This window comes from Schistocerca americana, chromosome 6, assembly GCF_021461395.2.
Source record: "Schistocerca americana isolate TAMUIC-IGC-003095 chromosome 6, iqSchAmer2.1, whole genome shotgun sequence".
In the NCBI taxonomy this organism is placed as follows: domain Eukaryota; kingdom Metazoa; phylum Arthropoda; class Insecta; order Orthoptera; family Acrididae; genus Schistocerca; species Schistocerca americana.
In genome coordinates, this window is record NC_060124.1 from 86,986,265 (window position 1) to 87,009,879 (window position 23,615).

Consider the following 23,615-nt stretch of genomic DNA (forward strand, 5'->3'; position numbering starts at 1 on the left):
CCACCGATGGGGAAACGCTTCACCATCTCAAAGTGGTTGTGGCAATGAGCATCAGACCATCAAACACATTGTTGCAAGGTGTAGCAGACGAGCTTGCCCTGGAAATCTAGAAGATTTATATGAAGTGACAGATGCAGCTTTTGAATGGACTGAAAATTTAGATACTCATTCGTATATTTAGTAGTTTAGTTCTACTTATTTTGCAAAATTTTGCGATTCATGTATGTAAGTTTTTAGTTCAGGTTGTATTTCCTTACGCTAAATAGATAAATAATGTGGGATGGGGCTGAAATGCTAATGATTTTTATATCTAAGAATGTCGTATACGTATATAATGTCAGTTGGGCGTTTGTGTGCATGCCGCCTTCGTTAGTGTTCCAATTTTAATGTCCAGTAGTGTACTGCTTACCAAAATAATTAAGTCATGTTTTTTGGGAACCGAAAATGACTTTACATTGATGTGATTGTTCCTTACGCTTAGTGTGCAGGTGAAATACGACGCTCCTCATTGCGACCGCTGTCTGTTCGTTTCGTTTCAGGGAAGTTCCAAGCGTACGATTGGGGGCGCGAAGAAAATCTGCGGCGCTACGGACGCGAGGCGCCGCCGGAGTACCGCCTGCAGAACGTCTCCACCCCCATAGCCGTGTTTGTCGGCAAAAACGACAGATACGTCTCTTACCAGGTTCGCTGCTTCAGGTTCTCTCCATAGTGCGCGCTACGCCACCTACTCAGGTGTGACCTTACAGGACGACTAGACACACCGCATGCATCAGGGCTCGGAGCTCCAGCATACCAGCAACCCCAACCCTTAATAATTTCAGGAGTCGAACTCCCTCGTGTAAAACAGTTTCACTTTATATTTAATACACAGATACCACTAAGCGCTCTCATTAGCAAACGGTGAATGAATATAGTTTGGGTAATTTGCACTAGTTGCTCCCCATATCTCAATGTTTATTACGACGCATCTCCTGAACTATGTGTGGTACAGTGATATAACTTTGCCGGCGCATTCAGTGGTATATGTGGGTACTGTCTGCAGCAAGTGTTGCGAATAGATTTGGTATTTAAAAAGTAATAAATTAAAACGTCAGGCTTCATGCTGAAGTTTTGCTGCATAAACAAAAAAATGTAACAACCGATAAATTTTTTTTCCTTCCGTTATTTCATAGGAGAGGGACGGGGCAGGATCAGCGAGAAAAAAATTTGGAGAGGTTTGAAATTACTGTAGAGTTTATTTGAAGTTGCTAGGTGCTCTTATTCTCCAATACTGGGTGAATATAGTCTGGTTTATTTGCGCGTCGTGAGCTAAGCTACCTCACGACATATAGGGAAGAGCCGAGCATATTGGTCAGAAATTATTATAATCTGCAACAACTAAAGTATAATAAGATGTATTTTCATCACCTTGGAATCAAATACAGTACGAGTAGAATAAAATTTTCACTCTGCAGTGGAGTGTGTGCTGATGTGAAACATACTCGGAGATTAGAACTGTGTGCCGGACCGAGACTCAAACTCAGGACGTTTACCTTTTGCGAACAAGTTCTCTGGCGACTGAGCTGCCCAAGCACGACGCACGACCCCTCCTCACAGCTTCACATCCGCTGTTACCTCGTCTCCTACCTTCTAAACTTCACAGAAGCTCTCCTGCGAAATTTCAAGTCCAGCACTCGTGGAAGAAAGGATATTGCGGATACATGGATTGGCCACAGCCTGTGCGATGTTTTCAGAATGAAATTTTAACTCTTCAGGGGAGTTTACGCTAATATGAAACTTACTGGCAGATTGAAACTGTGCCGGACCGACACTCGAACTCAGGACCTTTAATTTTCGTGGGCAAGTGCTCTACCGACTGAGCTAACCAAGCATTCAATCTGGAAACATACTCCCGGCTGTGGCTAAGCAATGTTTCCGCAATATCATTTCTTCCAGCAGTGCCAGTCTTGTAAGTTTCGTAGGAGAGCTCTGAAAAAGTTTGGAGGTAGGAGTCGTGTTGTCAGATGGAGTCGTGCGTCGTGCGTCGTGCTTGGGTAGCTCAGACGTAGTCTGCATTAGACAGGAAGTTTTGTCCCGATCTCGGGCGCTCATGGAAGAGGAAGTATTCACACCACTGATGCTCGAGCGTGTTATTGTCTGAAAAGATCGCCATCACACATAATTTCAGAAAGACTACGATCCAATTTACGTTTGACAACGAATATGCCAGACCCAACAGTTTGAAATGGAGCGTTTTTCGGGGGACGAAGTTCATTTATCTGCTTCGGATCTAGTTGCGATACACCTATCCATTGTAAGCAGCACAATTTATGTCCAGACAACCAATGAAGCTGCATGTCAAAGAACTCTCGCCACTGCTCGTAGGGCATTTAAATTTCGACACTCTGATGGCCATATCGGCAATGTAACAGTGGCTCCTTCACGCTTGGGAGTAAGGGTCATTCGGATCTTTGAATTGCCGTTTGAGGTACCAGAATCGATGGTTACTGAATCACTGCGATCATATGGCACGGTACCTAGTCATTCACCAGAACGCTGGCCGACTTTTAGCTCCTGTTCTGTGCTAAACGGCGTCCGATAGGTACGAATCGTCCTTAACAAATATAAATCTTCATGCTTTGATAAGGGAATTAGATTGGGAAAAGAGACACTTAAAGTAGTAAAGGAGTTTTGCTATTTGGGGAGCAAAATAACTGATGATGCTCGACGTAGAGAGGATATAAAATGTAGACTGGCAATGGCAAGGAAGGCGTTTCTGAAGAAGAGAAATTTGTCAACGTCGAATATAGATTTAAGTGTCCGGAAGGCATTTCTGAAAGTATTTGTATGGAGTGTAGCCGTGTGTGGAAGTGAAACATGGACGATAAATAGTTTGGACAAGAAGAGAATAGAAGCTTTCGAGATGTGGTGCTACAGAAGAATGCTGAAGATTAGATGGGTAGATCACATAACTAATGAGGAGGTATTGAATAGGATTGGGGAGAAGAGAAGTTTGTGGCATAACTTGACTAGAAGAAGGGATCGGTTGGTAGGACATGTTCTGAGGCATCGAGGGATCACCAATTTAGTATTGGAGGGCAGCATGGAAGGTAAAAATCGTGGAGGGAGACCAAGAGATGAATACACTAAGCAGATTCAAAAGGATGTAGGTTGCAGTAGGTACTGGGAGATGAAGAAGCTTACACAGGATAGAATAGCATGGAGAGCTGCATCAAACCAGTCTCAGGACTGAAGACCACAATAACAACAACATGCTTTGATACTGGAGGACGTCAGGCTATTGTGATTTTCGATAGCCAGCCGCGGACATGTTCTGGCTGCAGTGGGGAAGGACATATCCGCCCAGAATACATACAAATCCGCATCATGCAACTGCCACGTGTGGAAGCGTAATAGCTAGACGTTTCCACGCAACTCCCGATGACGTACGTCGGTGGCCCGCCGGGAGGTGTTGCCGAGTCCGGAGCGTGACACGGACATGTTGATGCAAGAGCAGACCGAGTCAGAGGAGCGGGGAGGTGACAGGGGGTACACCTACATCCTCCTCATCGCAGATGTCGGAGGAACCTTCCGCAGCCACACAAGTAGCTCGCGGCGTGGAAGTGGAGAACGAGGATGTGGCGGCAGCCCGATGAACAACGTAAAACTTCGCCTAAATCGGCAGATGGCAGGGCGCCAAAACAACGATCGCCGAAACGTCGCAAAAAGCGCCCCATAGTTTGGGAGCACGCCACAGGACGAAAACAACAGAGGAAAGTCCGGTGGCGGGCAGCCCTCTGAGCATATGTAGTGGACTGTCGCCTTTGAAGTTTATAATGACATGACACGACCATGAGGACGACAGCCAACCAAGCATGTAAGGTGGGAACAGTGATTATTAACAACGTACGTCGCTTGCAAAGTTCCAACTTTTCCGGGACGTAACCTACACCACGGATGTACACTACTGGCCATTAAAATTGCTACACCACGAAGATGACGTGCTACAGACGCGAAATTTGACCGACACGAAGAAGATGCTGTGATATGCAAATGATTAGCATTTCAGAGCATTCACACAAGGTTGGCGCCGGTGGCGACACCTACAACGTGCTGACATGAGGAAAGTTTCCAACCGATTTCTCATACACAAACAGCAGTTGACCGGCGTTGCCTGGTGAAACGTTGTTGTGATGCGTCGTGTAAGGAGGAGAAATGCGTACCATCACGTTTCCGACTTTCATAAAGGTCGGATTGTAGCCTATCCCGATTGCGGTTTATCGTATCGCGACATTGCTGCTCGCGTTGGTCGAGATCCAATGACTGTTAGCAGAATACGGAATCGGAGGTTTCAGGAGGATAATACGGAATGCTGTGCTGGATCCCAACGGCCTCGTATCACTAGCAGTCGAGATGACAGGCATCTTATCCGCATGGCTCTAACGGATCTTGCAACCACGTCTCGATTCCTGAGTCAACAGATGGGGACGTTTGCAAGACAACAACCATCTGTACCAACAGTTCGACGATGTTTGCAGCAACATGGACTACAGCTCGGAGACCATGGCTGCGGTTACCCTTGACGCTGCATCACAGACAGGAGCGCCTGCGATGGTGCACTCAACGTCGAACCTGAGTGCACTAATGGCAAAACGTCATATTTTCGGATGAATCCGGGTTCTGTTTACAGCATCATGATGGTCGCCTCCGTGTTTGGCGACATCGCGGTGAATGCGCATTGGAAGCGTGTATTCGTCGCCGCCATACTGGCGTATCACCCGACGTGATGGTATGGGTTGCCATTGGTTACACGTCTCGGTCACCTCTTGTTCGCATTGACAGCACTTTGAGCAGTGGACGTTACATTTCAGTTCATTCGATCCCTGCGGAACCCTACGTTTCAACAGGATAATGCACGACCGCACGTTGCAGGTCCTGTACGGGCCTTTCTGGATACAGAAAATGTTTGACTGCTGCCCTGGCCAGCACATTCTCCAGATCTATTACAAAAGAAAACGTCTAGTCAATGGTGGCCGAGCAACTTGCACAGTACGCCAGTCACTACTCTTAATGAACTGTGCTATCGTGTTGAAGCTGCATGGGCAGGCGTACCTTTACACGCCATCCAAGCTCTGTTTGACTCAATGCCCAGGCGTATCAAGGCCGTTATTACGGCCAGAGGTGGTTGTTCGGGGTACTGATTTCTCAGGATCTGTGCATCCAAATTGCGTGAAAATGTAATCACATGTCAGTTCTAGTATAATATATTTGGCCAATGAATACCCGTTTATCATCCGCATTTCTCCTTGGTGTAGCAATTTTAATGGCCAGTACTGTAGATACCCTGCTGCAGGAAACCTGCCCTGCTGCCCTTCCAGACGTGTATGGTTACAACACTTACCTAGCGCCGACTCCAGACGTAGGACGTGGCATGGCGATCTTGGTCCGGGGAGGGATTCCAGTGTGTGGCCTCGATTATCTCTCTACAGCCCAGGATTTGTCAATGACACTGAATGGCATTCGTATTGTCGACATCTATACACACTCTGGGTCTGACACTTGACGGGCGTGTGCGCAGTTTTACTCGGGTTGTGCTCTTATTCCGTTGCAAATATGATAACATCTTGGTAGGAGGGGCCAAAGAATCAAACGCCCAACTCCTGTTATGCATTGCGCTCAATCTGCCGAGACATGATACTAATGGACACACGGGAAAAGATCCAAGGGCAGCTTGAGGGCCACGCGCTTTATACTAGCCACTCGTCGAGCAGACTGGATCGGATTTATGTTTCTGATAGATAACTAGATCACATATTGGCTGCTGAACATTGACCCATAGCTTTTACGAATCACCTTGCATATCCGTGCACGTTAACTCTCCCACGGCAACAGGCCTGGCAGAACCATACTTCATGGAAACTTAATTTATCGGTATTCGTGGATGATGAATGTCGCCTGTGGATCTAAGAAGCCTGGCAGATAGGCACTCGCTGGCGGTAGGGAGGGTTCTCATAACTTACGGCAAGGAGAATACAAGATGGCTCCGAGATACACTTAAATATTACTAAACGGTGCTTCGTGAGCTGTCCTTAGGGTGCCATCGCCCGAGCGTCAAAGGAAGTCCATGTCATTCAGGCGTGCATTTTATCGCTCGCGAAACGTCGATTGGAGGGACTTTCGATCCGTGCTTGGTGCTTGGACAACGTTGATGGAGAACATATTTCCATGCATCAAGTGTCCAGGGGCTTGCATGTAATCGGCAGTAGTTGTTCACAGTGCTCCATGATGGGGATGATCGGCCCTTGACAACAGGCAAAGGTCCCGGGTTCGAGTCTCGGTCCGGCACATAGTTTTAATCTGCCAGGAAATTTCATAACAGCGCACACTCCGCTGCAGAGTGAGAATCTCATTCTGGAAACATACCCCAGGCTGTGGCTAAGCCATGTCTCCGCAATATCCTATCTTTCAGGAGTGCTAGTTCAGCAAGGTTCGCAGGAGAGCTTCTGTAAAGTTTGGAAGGTAGGAGACGAGGTACTGGCAGAAGTGAAGTTGTGAGGACGGGGCGTGAGTCGGCCTTGGGTAGCTCAGTTGGTAGAGCACTTGCCCGCGAAAGGCAAAGGTCTCGAGTTCGAGTCTCGGTCCCGCACACAGTATTAATCTGCCAGGAAGTTTCATAACAGCGCACACTCCGCTGCAGAGTGAAAATCTCATTCTGGCTTCCAGGACATTGCTGCTGGATTTCTAAAACATTACGGCCTCCTTTTCGCCGAGACGCCGACCGACAGTCAGATGGGAGACAAGATATTGCGACATTTGCACACGGGAGTCGATGGTTCGGATGCAGCGGCGTTCTTGCAACCTCTAACGGAAGATGGCATAAGGTTGGCACTCAAGAAGGATGTGGTACATAAATCGCATGGGCCAGATAGGTTAACATTCGAATTTTGTATAGAATTTGCGGATCTAATGATCTCACAATGGGCGCTGATGTATAATGAGTTATTGCGCCCTGACACGGAGGTCCCGTCCCAATTCATGGCAGGAATGCTAATACCAATACCGAAAACGGAGGGATTGTCAGCGCTCATCAATTTCGACCGATCACGATGTCCAATACTCACTACAAAATCTCTGCGTGAATGTTGGCGGCAATGCTCAAAACAGTAATATCCAAGACATTACCACCAGATCAGACTTGTCTAGAGGTTTGAAGCAACATTCACTCTATCGTAGGTGGATACCGTGACTTCACTGCCCTCATGGAAGTATGCTGCATGCGAACGGCATTCGTATCAGCCGATTTTGATCGTACCTTTGACAGGATCAACTATGATTTCCTTGACTCGACCATCTGACGCATGGCGTTTCCCCTAGGATTTCATTACCCCCATGCGCCTCCTTCACCGCGCTCCTTCGACGGTGAGAGTCAATGGCAGAGAGGTGGGTACGGTTCCTGTTTACAGCTGAGTTAGACAGTGATGTCCTTTATCGATAGTGCTCTTTGCAATGGCACCCAAAACCGTTGATGCGGACTCTTCGACGGACTCTTACAGGCGTCCAATTTCATGCGAGTTCCTTCACATGTCGTGCATATACCAACGACTTGATGATACTCGCGCAGTGGTTGCCCTTCTTACTGCATACGGCGTGGCGGCGGGTAACAGGGTCAACATGAATAAAACCAAGATTATGCACATCGAATGGTAGCTGGGAGCTCTGCTCCACCATGTCCGGCTGCATATATATAACAATTCGCTCCAAACCTGCGACCTGCTCCAGTGGGTGGAACACACTAAAGTTACTCTTGCCTCATGACTACAACACTTGGCACAGATACTGCCAATGCCGCATGATATTGCTGACAGGTTTGGACACCGTGTCAGCCAAGGTATGCTGTTTAAGGTCAAATACGAGACTTTAACTCTCCAACACCATTGTGGAGGACTTAATCCCATGAGTGTGCTGAGCAAGGCTCTCGCTCTATACCTGCGAGCGACGGTAAGAACGTGGAACCAAGAGCAACACACCATCACGTCGGTGACCCTGGACGTTCTTCTTCCCCCATCCTTTGAACCACCGGTGGCGGAAGGCACAATATCGCCTACTTTTTCCCATGTCGCGATATTCTTAGTGATTTTAGTTAAGTTCAATTACAAATACCTTCCACGAGAATCCCCACCAGGCGTGAGATACATGTATACTTGATGCATCATCATGGCAGCAATGTTGTCGAACTTAAATAACCCAATGAGGGATTGGCGACAGATCTGGCTAGCTGTCCAAGCGCCTCTCCACGTCACGGCAGAGAGATCGTCTTGCTATACATTTATCAGCCACAAGATAGTCACACACACACACACACGATTGTACGACATTCACTTGGTAGATTCACCGCTGTGCTTTATATGTGGCACGCAGGACACTAACGAACATTGTCTGCAGTGCGGTGGGGCGAAGAATGTTTGACAGCTGACGCAACGCATCATGGCACTCCTCCAACGCTCCGACGACTCCACTATCACGACGGACGCTTTATTTTGTAAGGCGGCTGTAATTTCGCACCTTACAAGCACTCATGTACATACTTTGCCTTGATTCACAACCGGAATTAGCTATCATTTGATACGTTGTACATCATATATATATATATATACTTACTTACTTATCGCGAATGGACCCAGAAGGATCACGCAAAGCTTTCTGACGTCGTTTCTTCCATACTTCTTTCATTCGTTCTCCATGTTTTCTTTTTCTTTCTTCTGTCCATTTTGTTCCTGGTCTCTTTAGTGCTTCCTTCTCCGACAATACAATCCACTTTTCCACCTTATTTCTAAAAGTTTTTCTATCTTTGACATCTTTAAGTTCAATATTTGCTTTTTGTAAATCTAATTTTACTTGGCTAATCCATGGTGTTGTTGATTTGACTTTTTCTATGTAAGTGAGAATTCTGTTGGTGAGTCGTGTGGGGGGAAGTCTAGTGACATGTCCATAAAATTTTAATCTTCGCCTTCTTATGTCTGCTGCCAGGTTTGATATAGTTTCTGTGGTTCTTCTTGATTGTATCCGGTATCCTTCTTCTGTTAATTTTGGACCTAAAATCTTTCTCATAATTTTGCGTTCTTCTTTTAGTATTTTTTCTAAATCACATTTTGTGTGGAGTGTGCGCGTTTCACTAGCATATAGTGCTGCTGGCTTAATTACTGCGCAGTAGTGTCTGATTTTTGTGTTCGAGGAGATGCATTTTTTATTGTATATTTCATGTGTCATACCATATGCTCTCTTCATTTTCTGTTGTCTGATCTTCTGTGCAACTTTCTCTCCTCCGGTTGGCTCCAAAATTTCACCTAGGTATTTAAAATGTTTTACTCTATTTATTTTTCCATATTTTGTGTTCAAACTGTGTATATGGAATTTCGTACAGAAAAATTCTGTCTTTTGAAACGAAATTTGTAAACCTACTTTATCTGCGCATTCCTTAAGGATCTCTATTTGTTTGGTGGCGATTTCTTCATCATCTGCAAGTATGGCCAAGTCGTCCGCGAATGCTAAACAAGATATCTCCACGTTGTCTTTGGTTCTACCAAGATGGATTGGTTTCCAGTAGGATTGATTTTTTAATTCTTTTTCCCATTCCTTAATGACTTTATCCAGGACTATATTAAACAGAAGTGGAGATAGCCCGTCACCTTGACGTACTCCAGTTTTTATGAGAAAAGGTTCAGAGATTTCTCCCCTGAATTTAACTTTAGATACAGTGTCTGTCAGTGATTCTTTGATAAGCCTTAGTGTTTTGGAGTCAAGTCCAAGTTCCTCTAAAATGTTAAACAAAGATTGCCGGTCAATTGAGTCATAGGCTTTCTTAAAATCTACAAATGTACAAATTATGGGGGCATTTCTAATTGCTTTGTGTTTTAATATCGTCTTTAAATTAAATATTTGTTCTATGCATGAGTGACCGGGGCGGAAGCCTGCTTGATAATCACCAATTTGGTGTTCCAGCTGCTCTTGTGTTCTTTTCAGCAGGCATGTTGAGAGAATTTTGTAGGTGACTTGTAAAAGTGAGATTCCCCTGTAGTTATTGACATTTGTTCTGTCTCCTTTTTTATGTAACGGGTGAATAAGGGCACATTTCCAATCCTCTGGTAATTTTTCTGTTTCCCATATTTTTGTTATTATTTTTGTGAGCTCTTGCAACGTCTTTGGTCCTAGGTTTTTAATAGCTCTGCAACAATGCCATCTTCGCCAGATGTTCTATTATTTTTTAAGTTTTTAATGTGACATTTGATTTCTTCCTGTGTTGGTGGTAATGAATCCGGTTGAGCGTTGGCACAGATTTCTTTGGGAAACCATAAACTAGGTTCTGGGCAATTTAGTAGGTTAGAAAAATATTGAGCCAATACTTGACAGTTTTCCTGGTTTGTTAGGGCTAATTTACCATCTGGTTTTCTGAAACATAAATTTTGAGGGATATATCCTCGTATTTTATCTGCGAAAGTTCTGTAGAAGTCTCTTGTATTATAGTTTTGGAAATTTTCTTCTATGGCATCCAGTTGTGCCTTTGTGTACTTCCTTTTTGCTTGCCTAATAGATTTTGAAACCTGTTTTCTAACCTCGTTAAATAAATGTAGACTTTCTTGTGATTTTTTACTGTTATATTCTTGAAATGCCTTTTTTCTCCTTTCCAATGCATTTTCACAGTCTGAATCTCACAAAGGGTGTTTGAATATCTTTTTCAAGGGAATAGTTTCCTTAGCTATTCGCGTGATTTTAGAATGAAATTCTTCCCATGTGTTTGCCTTTTTCTTCTCCCATTCTTCTTTTACTTTAGATTCTTTAATCTTGTTGGTGTCATATTTCTGTATTTCTGTTTTATTCTGATGACTTCTTCGTGCTGTAAACTTGATTTTAATTCTAGTTAGGTAATGGTCTGAATCAATGTTTGCTCCTCTGCGTACTTGGACGTCGTAAATTTCTTTTTGTACTGGGTATGAAATCGCCACATGATCTATTTGAAACTCGCCAATTTGTTGTATAGGAGATCTCCATGTCTTTTGTTTTCTTGGACATTTTCTTAGAGATGTTGACATTATCTTCAGGTTATTCTGCTTACATAGTTCGACGAGCCTTGTACCATTCTTATTGGTAAATTTATGTGCAGGATATTTGCCTACGGTTTTTTGGTGGATTTTCTCTCTACCAATTTGGGCATTAAAATCGCCGAGTAGAACTTTTGTATCATCTTTTGGAATCTTGGCCATTATATTCTCCAAATTTTCCCAGAACTTTTCTGTTTCTATGGGGTTTTTCTTGTTGTCTCCGTTTGTGGGAGCATGAACATTAACCATTGTGTATGTTTTGTTGGCACATTGTAAGCGCATCGTCATTATCCTACTATTTACGGGAGTAACTTCCTTGATGGAGCTGAGCACGCTCTTGTGTATGATAAACGCCATCCCGAGATGGGGGGCTCCTCTTCCGATTCGTTTATCCGTCTTGCTCTTAAAGATGCGATAGTTGCCATAATCTGATGTTTCTTCATCTGTAAAACGTGTCTCCTGTAAAGCTAGTATTACTATCTTTTGCTTTTCAAGTTCTGTTGTAAGGTTTAGAAGTTTTCCTGGTTGGATTAATGTATTTATGTTAAAGGTTCCAATGTATGTAGGTGTTTTAAGTGGAAGTTTGCCAGAGAGCTCCGACTTTCTCTGATGTAATCGTGTAAGTCCAGGTTCCCCAGAATCCGAATTCCTGGTTGCCATCTGTTGATGGGTGGATTGGTTACCACCTGGGGTAATGTTGTTATTAATTGCACGAGTCATACTTGCTTGTAATCAAGTTGGTCCAGTGTTTCCACTGGGTGTTTAGAACCAGGGATTGTTAGTTCCTGGCGCATTATGACCAGCCGCACATATATATATATATATATATATATATATATATATATATATATATATATATATATGAATATTTAAAGAAGACTGACAATTGTCACGTACACCTTGTAAATAGCTGTTAACTCTTATTGCATGAAAGGTGACGGAGTGTCTATATTGTCAAAACGGCATAATGAATGATTCCCTATACTAGTAGAGGTTGGAACGCCAGTGGAAATGAAACGGTAGCCGTAACTCAAGCTGTGGATGGAGAAGCCCGCACAGGTGTGTTGGTCCTGCTAGACACAAGAAGTAGCCAAGACGGACGGTCGGGGCATCTGAGCGCTGGGGCACAATACAGCGGCGGCCGGCCGGTGTTGTAGTGGGGCCAGAAGGATAACCGGATAATACTTCGGAAACTCTGAAAATCTTGGACGCAGCAGAGAGGAACGAGGAAGCATTACCTCAGAAATCACGCAGGCTGAGTTATTTCTGAGGATATTTACTCTGAAAAGCGTACCATTGTATGTATTCCTGATTAAAGGGGATAGGTATTTCCTCGCAAACTTTCCGCGCTGGACGACAAAAGACTAAAATATAGCGTTAGGAAAAATCTGCTGAGAGGGAGAATATTCCGTGGCTTCGAGATCATTATTCGCCTTCTGCAGTTACGAGGGAGGGGAGCCGAGCTTTGCTGGGAAGTCAGCAGTGGAGGGAAAGAGGTCTTCCGTTTAGAGAGTCCGTGTTTGCCGGTCGCTCAGTATCAGCTTTTGTTGGTACAGACGGACTTTCTGTCTTTGCTCTCAGGAGATTTTATAGGTATAGCGGTTATGCAATGTACTGTTGCGAACTTATACGATTCTGGACTTTGCCTCCGGGTAGGGAGTCATCGTTGAGAATGCAGCATTCAGTGATTGAGAGCACTTCTTCTGCCTATACTCACATAGAGACGTTATCTGAATTCTGACCTTGTGGCTGGGAGTTGCCGTTTCTTGTCTGTAGAACAGAGAGTGGAGAAGACAGTATTAGAGTATGCTAGTCAGAGTACCGCCTTCTGCCGCCCTAGTGTTTGAAAGAGTTTATTTTGTGGCTGGAGTTCTTCCGTCGTCGCAGACGTGTACGAGAACCATCACTCCGACGCACCGGACGCAATACATAGGGTAATATTGCTAAGTGCTTCGGCTTATTAGGGCCATAAGGCTAAACAGATGTGATCACGTAAGTTTTATTTCCACTGAGGTTTCACACGACTGTAGATCATCTTTGAAAGTAGTGTCTTCTAGAGTTTGATACGTAGATGTCAGTCATTTTGCGTTATTTATATTAGATCACGTAGCCATAAAAAGGGGCCGACTTGGGCAATTCATCACTAATATTAGTTGGAAATATAAACATTTGTAATATAAAGGGTTTTTTAATCTACAACAAATGTATAATCAGAAACAACATGTATCATTCAGTAGTTACTAGTTCCCTTATGTTTAGGTTGTAATTTATACGTTAAAGAGCAAGAAGGAGGAAATAATATCACAATTAAGAGATCCTAAGATCTGCAGCAGGGGTTAGTCACACAGGGCCAAATCTTGATTTTTGCGTTCAGTATTGTCCGTTGTGCACATTCATTTTACACCCGTCTGCTGCAGCATCTTGGAAATTTTCCGGGACGTGGTCGTTTTCTCCCCACAGAAAACATTCGTCAACGCACTGAGTTGCAAGGCGCGCCTTTCGCTATGTGCTCTCGCAGACCCTGATAACAGGCATGGGTTATTGGCTCTATATTCCAGAACAACATGAGATCACCACGCGTCACTCTAAATACAAAACGCACTTTGCGAATTGCCTAGGCAGCATGTTTTCGTGACCTCCCGGAATGGTGGGGTGTCCCAGTCAGGTGCAGTTTCACGGGCTAGGATGTTCCTTCCAGCGTTGTGATGAGGATGTCACTGTGGCCCTACAGTTCTTTCTTTTCTTTTTCAGATGCGATTTTTTTCCTAGGATACAAAAATTAAAACAGAAAATTTTAAGTAAAGAATTTAAAAAAAGGTACAATGTTTCCATCCCTCTGACTCCCTCATCCTATCAGTAGACAGGGACATTGTGGCCAGGCCTCCAAGCAAGATCTCTACCCGCTCTGCCCCCTTTACATTATTTAAAAATTAAAAAATTAAAATATAAAAAAATCGGCAGAGCACTTGCCCGTGAAAGGAAAAGGTCCTGAGTTTGAGTATCGGCCTGACACACAGTTTCAATCTGCCAGTAAATTTCTTATGTACGAGTTGTCTAAACAATTCAAACTTCACAATGTGACAAAATGTCCACTTAATTTTAAACATAAAAATAAGGGATAAAAAACTGTTTTAAGAAAGAACCACGTATGTTTTATAGTAAAACAAGATCCAAATTAATTATTTAAACTTTTCACAAATAAAAGTCAAACTGTGTTCCTCATCTCCTGTAGAGAGATTGTGGGCCCAGAGGGAGCACAACTAGCAATAAATCCACTGCTCTCCTGTTGCTGAATTTGAAAATTGTTCTTCGCAGTCAATTCACTCTCCCTCTTCGTTGTTCTCGTCAACAACAGCATTTCTAAGGTTGGGTTTCCAGCTCTTCGCAATCTTCTTTTTACAACCTTTTTCCTTTTAGGCTGTTTTCCGTTTTTCCTTCTTTTTACTTTCATTTTCTTCATTTGGCGCTTCTCGGTCGCTGTTGTAAGGGCTTGCTGTAAATATAGCTGTGGAGACCTGTCTTCGGCCGCTGTTGTTACGTTGTCCCCCTACACAAAGAGACCAGAAGCCACCGCTGAGACGGACACTTTGCACAAATTCACAAAATATGTACACCCTGTAATAGTATTATCGAATTTTTAGTAACTAAAGGGGGATCATGGAGTCAAATGAGATACTTTCGACACAATTTCATAAAATGACATAAATCACATCCCTCTCCACAATAAATACACATATATGACCATTTTCCTTACATCAGAATAGCTAAACTCTATACACATTATTATAATTCTGAAGAGGGCATAGCAAACACGATAAATATCATAAGGCGAGTGGGCCTGTAACACTACGCTACTGCGCACGATACTTATTAAAGCCTGTACTATGGTAAGTTGACGGGCTTCACCTTATAAGAAAGGATTTTGGTATATATGTTGACCGCGTGTACCAGAATGGAGGCAAAATCGGACTTTCACCCACTCAGTAACAACAATGATACGTCAAGCAAGTCTGAAGTGCAACTACACGTTAGGACGGACAAGAAACAACACAGCAGATGCTACTAATTTGTTAATAAAACGGTCGCCAGCCTAATTAGGCATTAATTGAGTTTCTTCCCTGTACAAGATGAAGTACGAGTATGCAAAACAACACGTAATAACACTGCATGATATGGTAAATTTTAGAACCAGAAAATCTACTGAACTAATAATTTCACTTTCTGTACTAGTATGAACAAGCCATAAATACACAACAATACACTATAATGTTTACTACAAACTTCGTACAGTCTATTGATCTGATTAAAATCGAGCATAGGTTACCCTAGAAATAGCACTTTCGAAACACACATACAATGTCAATTTTGAAAAACGTAAAACACTAATAACTTTTGGTTTTATCTTGACTTTAACTTTGCTGGTCAAATCAGTTCAGTACATTTCAAAATTTACATGAATTGAAAAGAAAAGGGGGGAGGGGGGGGAGGATCCTGAAACTGTTATGATCACTGTACTGAAATTTTTGATTATCGAAATCGTTAAGCACTCAAGATTTCCAATATATGAGTTACTACTCTTTTTGTCTTATTTCTTGCTCATTTAACTACCATTATTTTTTGTCTCGAATTAATTAGCCTTCATTACTAAACCAATTTCAACATTATCTTCCAACTTTGTCAGACCTATATTATTTACCTATATATTCAATAACAACAACGTTCTTTAAACATCATTCTAACATAGATAGGTCTGCAGGTAATTATTATTAACATAAACTTCAAATCTTCATCTCGGGACACTCGGATTGCACAACATCTGGAAAGGATCCTGTCTAGGTGAGTGATGAGGATAATTAAATGATAGGACAGTTCTGGTAAAAGTTAAGTTGTTATTGAACAGTAAGGAACAAAAGTAACACTGGTCCACACGAATACAGTACTAAAAGATTCAACCTGTTCGTATCGATGCGGCGGTTGGCGGGCGGCGAGATGGCGAGGCGCAGAGCACACATACAATCACAGCTATGGCTCTTGATGTATCGGCACTTTACTTCTTCATAGCGTCGCAATATTTTTCCATTTAGTGCCTATGTAATTTTGCCATGCTGCATAGTTGGCACATCCGAGGCTCAATGAAACTACGTCTTCCAGGAGAGCCTCCTCGATCCAGAACGTGTTACTTAGACCGATGCCCAACTCCGACTACTACTGCTGAGCCCGTTATGCCGTGCAGCGCCCGTGTGCATTTTCCCGCGCTCGCCTGCCATCCACCTTTTACCTCTCCCCTACAGACAGGGTATTCACCCGAGGTTTTGTATTCTACATATCCTAATACATTGCCTACGTATGGACCAGGCGCATAATTACAACTTTAACATCTTACAACAGTTTCAACATTTCTTACATTTCCATTTTGTTATAATATTGCTTGCAATTTGACATAAACATTATTATTCACATCGAAAATTGTTTACAGTTTCTTTAACATAATGATATGAAAAGAGAAAAGAAATGAAATCAGAACATTGCTTACACTAATTTATCGAAAATCAGAAGAAAAAATTATTATATGTACAATAGTATAACGTTGTTGTTGTTACAGGCCTTCCAGGCAGAAAAAGCTAAAGCATTTCCCGCACCATGCCCGCACCTCACAGCTCCTTAACGACCCCAAATTCACTTTGACTGCCATGGCCACTTTGCCCTCCTCTCCCCTTCACTGTTTCTAATTGTAGTACTTGAATACTGACTAACTGTGTCAAATCTGTAACAGAATATTATACTTTTTAACGATTAAGGTTATGTCAGCTTTTTAAATGTTAGATTCGTTCAGTAATTGTATGAAATACTAGAAATAAAATCTGTGTTGTCCCTTGAAGCCACCGAGTGATATGGTGCAGTGCCCAGGACACTGGAATCACATTTGCGAGGACGACGGTTCAAATCCGCGTCCGACCATCCTGATTTACATCTTTCGTCGTTTCCCTGAGTCGCTCCAGACAGATGCCGGAATAGTTCCTTTGAAAAAGCCACGACCGTTTTCCTTTCCCATCCTTTCGTTATCTGGGCTTGTGCTCCCTCTCTAATGAGCTCGTTGTCAACGGGACGTTAAACTCCAATCTTCCTTCCTTCCCCTAGAAGTCCTTAGACAGGCAACTTGCAACTGGTTATAGGTGACCAGGCAAGCGTTTTAGCTACTTAGGAGGAGAACACGGCAAGTGCCATAATCCGATTTCCCAGAAACTTCGTTCAGTGGCTGAGGAGCCAAAATAAGCGAACCCGTGTCTCACCATATCCTTAGATTGTCGACCGTTTCTGAGAAAATGACGGTCAAAGTTTATGACGTACTCTATATACCTTTTAGCGAGTAAATAGTTCAACTGAAGTGCTGGTACTGTGGCAAGCGGCGCACCTTTACACTTTTATGCCTCGTGTTCGAAACCCGATTATTATTTTTATTTTTGTTTTTCATTTATCTAGCTATGTCCGTAGAAGATTACTACACCAGTCTTTTCCAATATATACTGAAATAATAGTTGACTTATTCGTCTACTAACAGCACGTCTGGAGATAAATTTTAAGAAATAAAAAAAATAATAAATGAATGAGACAATTATTTGAAATTGTTTTCGACGAATTTCCTGTAGTGCATCTTGTACCATGATCAGTTGCAAGCGCCAGTTGTCATTGAAGCGATCCGTTATGCGCTGTTTGTCGCGACATTATTGAAACGCGTGAAATCTTCAGCAATGTTAACGACGTTTATTTCCCGAGTGAGATTTATACGAAGAAATGTCGCTGAGGCAAACCTGTCTCAAAGCGATGCTCATGGTGTTCGGAACGTCTATGTTTCTAACGTTTCTACGAACGGTATAATCCAACGGAATGCCCAAATATTCCTGTAGAGTGAAGACAAGAATAAAATACACCATCAAAAACAGTTTTGCACCACTCCGGTTCCCAGAACTCCTGGACATAGACGTTGGCTGTGGGTGTTGTATCACAGACACAGTCCCTTTGACTGCTCAGAGATGTCACTAAATCCGCACAAAGATGTAAACAACCATGCATGAGCAGTGCCTATTAAATGGACGGGGTCCGATATCCGAAAAGTTCCAGTCAGTCTACCAGCAACGAGGTACACGGCTCGTGTTGTCTGTAGTTCAACCATGCGTAGACGGTCAATACCGCTGTTCTATCGCTTCCGCATTGTTACTTTGCGCCAGAAGGGCTCTCAACAAAGGAGGTGTCCAGGCGTCGCGGAGTGAACCAAAGCGATGTTGCTCGGGCGTGGAGGAGATATAGAGAGACAGGAACTGTCGTTGACATCCCTCGCTCAGGCCGCCTGCAGTGGATGGCCGCTACCTACGGATTATGGACCGGAGGAGCCGTGACAGCAACGGCACCATGTTGAATGATGCTTTTCGTGTGGACACAGGACGTCTTGTTACGACTCAAACTGTGCACAAAAGGCTGCATGATGCGCAGATTCACTTCCGACGTCCATGGCGAGGTCCGTCTTTGCAACCACGACACCATGCGGCGCAGTACAGACGAGCCCAACAACATGCCGAATGGACCGTCCAGGATTGGCACCACGTTCTCTTCACTGATGAGTGTCGCATATGCCATCAACCAGACATTCGTCGGAGACGTGTTTGGAGGCAACCCGGTCAGGCTGAGCGCCTTAGACACAATGTCCAGCGAGTGAAGCAAGGTGGAGCTTCCCTGATGTTTTGCGGTGGCATTATGTAGGGCCGATGTACGCGGCTGGTGGTCATGGAAGGCTCCGAAACGGTTGTACGATACGTAAATGCCTTCCTCCGGCCGATATGCAACCAAATCAGCAACATATTCGCGAGGCATTCGTCTTCATGGACGACAATTCGTGCGCCCATCGTGCACATCTTGTGAATGACTTCCTTCAGGATAACGACATCGCTGGACTGGAGTGGCCAGCATTTTCTCCAGACATGAACCTTATCGAAAATGCATGGGATAGACTGAAAACGGCTATTTGTGGTCGACGTGACCTACCAACCAATGTGAAGGATTTACGCCGAATCCACGCTGAGGAGTGGGATAGTCTGGACCAACAGTGCCTTGATGAACTTGTGGATAGTATACCACGACGAATACAGGCATGCATCAATGTAAGAGTACGTGCTACTAAGTATCAGGGGTACCGGTGTGTACAGCAATCTGGAGCTCCACCTCTGGAGGTGTCGCTGTATGGTGTTACAACACGCAATGTGTGGTTTTCATGAGCAATAAAAAGGGCAGAAATGATGTTTATGTTGATCTCTATTCCAATTTTCTGCACAGGTTCCGGAACTCTCGGAACTGAGGTGACGCAAAACTTTTTTTGACGTTTGTATAAGAATTAATGTAAGAATTGATATAAGAATGAAGAATAAGAATTTGAGAATTTAAAAAGATTGTAACCTTGAAAATACCATACAAGAATATATTATATAATAAATGTATGACATTTATTGTGATAAAAAACATTCGTGTAGTAAAATGAAATTTTTCACTCTTCAGTGTAGTGTGGGCTGATATGAAACTATCCTGGCTGATTGAATCTGTGGGCCAGACGGAGACTCGAACTCGGGACCTTCGCCTTTTCCTGCAAGTACTTTACCGACTGAGCTACCCAGCATGACTCACAATGTGCCCTCACAGCCTTAATTCTGTGAGTACCTTGTGTCCTACCTTCCAAACTTCACAAAAATTCTCCGCATGTCTTGCACAACTAGCACTCCTGGAAACACCCCCAGGATGTGGCTAAACCATGTCTCCGAAAATCCTTTCTGCATTTCTGTTACACCTATCACGAATTCTGAGACTTAATATTCTTCATTCCGTCTGCTGTCAGAGCGAATTATCGACACTGTACGAGGGTTAGGCTGCGTTACCGCGGCATACTCAGGCAGAAAGCCGAGTGGTTACAACCTGATCATGAATTGGAAGTCCGGAACGCAGTCACTACCGCGTTCTAACTGCACCCAGTTCCGCATTCTCATAAGCATATTCCTCAAATTTTTCCTGTTGGATTATAAAATCTTCCTTAGCTTCACAGTTTGAATACCGAAGATTTCCCCTTTCCTTCGTATTCCAAACACCATTCCATACAGTGCTTCTTTCCTGATGCACTGTTTCAGTGATTTTACAACGACTGAGGAAAGTGCATCTACACCTGTACTTTACTATGATACGCATAGTCGCACACCTGATCAGACATTCAAGAAACACATAATTTGTTTGATGAATGATTCCGTGGAACTGCATCGCTCCATCGAAGCTATCCGACGTCAGGAAACTGTCGTCTACCTCTGATCTGCTATCTACAACTTACTGAACTTTGAGCGCAGAACACAGAAAGCTGAATTTAACATAGTCAGAGTTGGAAAAATACTTTTAATTGCTACAGAGCTGTTCTTTTGACTCCCGAAACATCATTAAAAGCAATATCAAACCATATTCAAACAAATTTCATTCGATTAAGGGTTTCATTCCCTCCTCCATCATTCTCTCCAACTCCCTCTCATCGCTCGTATTGCATTCTCGACATAATAACTTTCCAATTCCACTTAGCAGTACAGCAGTACTCTGAAGTTTCCCAGAGTTATCATTTTTTTCACCTTTTAAATGTTCCTTTCACTTCCTATATGGGGGATAAAGCTTCAACATTGAGACATATAATGTGAACTACGGAGATGTGATCATTATTGTTGTCCAGAGAACTGTCAATACTTTTGTGTGTGTGTGTGTGTGTGTGTGTGTGTGTGTGTGTGTGTGTGTGTGTGTCTGTGCTTGTTTTATTGTTAGTTTTGGTGACAGGACAGACATATAGCGTAAGCCAAGAGCTAGGTTAGGTTGTAAGGTGACAGTTAGTTGTGAGCTGACGAAGCCAACCAATGTGGTGTTTGAGAATAACTGCAACTGTTGTTATGGAGTGTATTTTAAGCATAGTGGAATTCGGTGGCTGCTTTATGTCCTCAATTTTGATGACGTCATGGATCAAAGAAAACATTTAGTGTCGGTAAATTCAATATTTTCAGTTATTAAAAGCGGTTAAGCCATGACACTAATTGGCATCTGCATCTTCGTGTATATTCTTTTGTTGTTGACGTTCCTACTGCTGAAGGAAACATCTAAGAAGGGACAGCTGTTTGGTATGAATATTGTACAGTCAGATACCTATTACAAGCAATGTTACTGTAGTTGACGTCCTCCACTACACATTCATTCACCCGTTGTCTAGTTTCCCTACGCTCACGGTAATACCTCACAAGGGATGACTCGTTTGCATTGGATCAACGTAAGTACGGACGATGTGTCTCTTACTTCGCATCTCAGAGCAGAGTTAAGCACTTGCAAATTTATTGATAAAAATTTTACGTTGCTCTTGTCCGTTTTTACTGTGGTAACTCAACAAACATATTTTGTTTATAAAATTTTGACGTTGCTCTTGTCCAATTTTAACGTGGCAACTCGTTCACAGGACGCACTGACGCTGAGCCGTGTGACGTCTAAGAACATTGGTATGTTCCTGATGCCGCCAGAGGAGTTTGACCACTTTGATTTCTTAGGCCACAAGGAAGTTCATCGCTACGCCTACGAGAAGATAATCGCTCTCATGAATGAACATGAAGACTCAGAAGAACAACAGTGACCTCACGTCATCTTCATTACGTTACCAGTTACGACCTCGCATTCAACAACAATGTAATTGAAGAGTCCCAAATTCGAAACATCGCGAATGACACGTAATGTTTCTGATGTACAATTCTGGAACTCTGGAGTAATCTCCAAAGTGTGTCCCAAAGGATTTAACTCGTTCTGTAATTTTTGCCATTCGTTCTGGGGTGATACGAAACTTCTGCTTTGTACCTTGTTATCACAAGTTATTGATACATTGAGTATCAATGAACTGTCATATTCCACCAACGTACGCAGTAATAATCTCACAGCCTAAGCAAACCTTAGTTTACCATTCATTCGTCAACCTGACGTTAAAATCCAAGCCATTTAAGTTTTATGCGGCTTCACTGAATATTTTAGCGTCTTCTGTGTGGAACTGGAACGTCGCTGTTCCCATGCCAAGGTCAATTACGTCGAAATACCCGTAAAAACTTCAGATCACAACACGTTAACCAAGCATCCCATGAGTTGTTTACGTACTGGTGCCCTATCCAATTAATTAGCTGCTAAGCGTCCCTGTCTAAAGCTGTCCAGCATCCACCACTTAACACAGTAAAACTTTACCAAGAGACAAGTAAAAGAAATTCGTTTCGCGTAACAAGACTCTGAAGTCAGTATCATTATTGCGAGAAATTCTTTAACTTGGGTGAACATTTTACCATGTCTAACCATTTCTGTTATTTTATATCTCAGTAGCTATTTGGCGATATACATATTCAGACATTTTCATTTTGCTCTAACTTTTTCTCAATGAGTATCTTGATTTAGTATATTCATTAAAGTTTATGCCACAGGTTCTCTACAACAAGACTGAGCAGATTCCTTGTTCTAATGTTATAATATTTAACATTATTTGTAATATGTAGGCAAATGCCTTGTGACTGTAAGTTACACAGTGAATGTATTATAACCTTAATATGAATCTGCACTTTTATAAGATATGGAAACTTTCGCAACCGTATTTCTACTTTAGTTTAATAGAGTGAATTGATATTTCTCAATTTCTTAAAAAACAATGCCACATACTTAAAGTCTGAGAATTCTTTTTTCTTTTGTCTTCGTTCTTAGCTGTTCTGTATCATACCATGTCCGTTAATATTGTATTTAAGCAAGTAATTATACTCAGTTGAAACAAGTAATAAACGACACAATCGAACGATATTATGTTGCACTCTTCGTTTTTAAGATGATGTTTTACAAAATACTTCTAGGGAAAATGTTATTTCGAAATACACTGAAAAAGCACCACATCGACACATTACTACCGTTGCATCCCTTGAGTGGTTTATATATTGATTCATCGTTGAAAGGTGGGATGCTATCATTTCCCTGCCAAGCATCCCATGTAGAACCATATGCCATCCATCACCAACACAGTAAAGCTTCATAAACATGAAGTTCAGCGTAATAAGTATCACAGAGATAATTCATTTTCAAATCGTCGAAGTAACACTATCGCTTTACTGACCATTAAAATGCATTATACAGTTTGATGCACTTGCAGGCTATATTAAACACATCACGTACTAGGTCGTGTAACTGTACCATAGCACAACTTGCCATAGTCTACGAAACAAGTATACGACTTAAACTAATTTTCCTTGGTTACATAATGCAGAAATCATTGCGGCCACAACTTGCCCCATATTCAATAAACAAACTGTGATGACGTAAGTTTGGGAACTTATTAGAAGAAAGACAAACATAGAAAGGAAATACGTAGATATACAGGACAGTTTCTTCTGAAACCGCGTTGCTGAGCTGTATGTTCGTTCTATTCCCTTTAATGGTTATCTGGGAATCAGTCGGCCGTGACGACTCCGAGATATTCCA

At 42.8% G+C, this 23,615-nt stretch overlaps 1 protein-coding gene across 1 annotated transcript in view; it reads left to right on the forward strand.

Annotated features, from left to right (window-relative positions):
- The window catches only part of LOC124619977 (lipase 3-like), a 114,073-nt gene extending 91,164 nt beyond the window's left edge, over positions 1–22,909 (forward strand). The window contains exons 6-7 of the mRNA XM_047146640.1: positions 540–682; positions 21,583–22,909. Coding sequence (XP_047002596.1) covers positions 540–682; positions 21,583–21,753 — 314 coding nt within the window. The 3' untranslated portion in view covers positions 21,754–22,909. The remainder of the gene's footprint in view (positions 1–539; positions 683–21,582) is intronic.
- Positions 22,910–23,615: the final 706 nt, after the last annotated feature.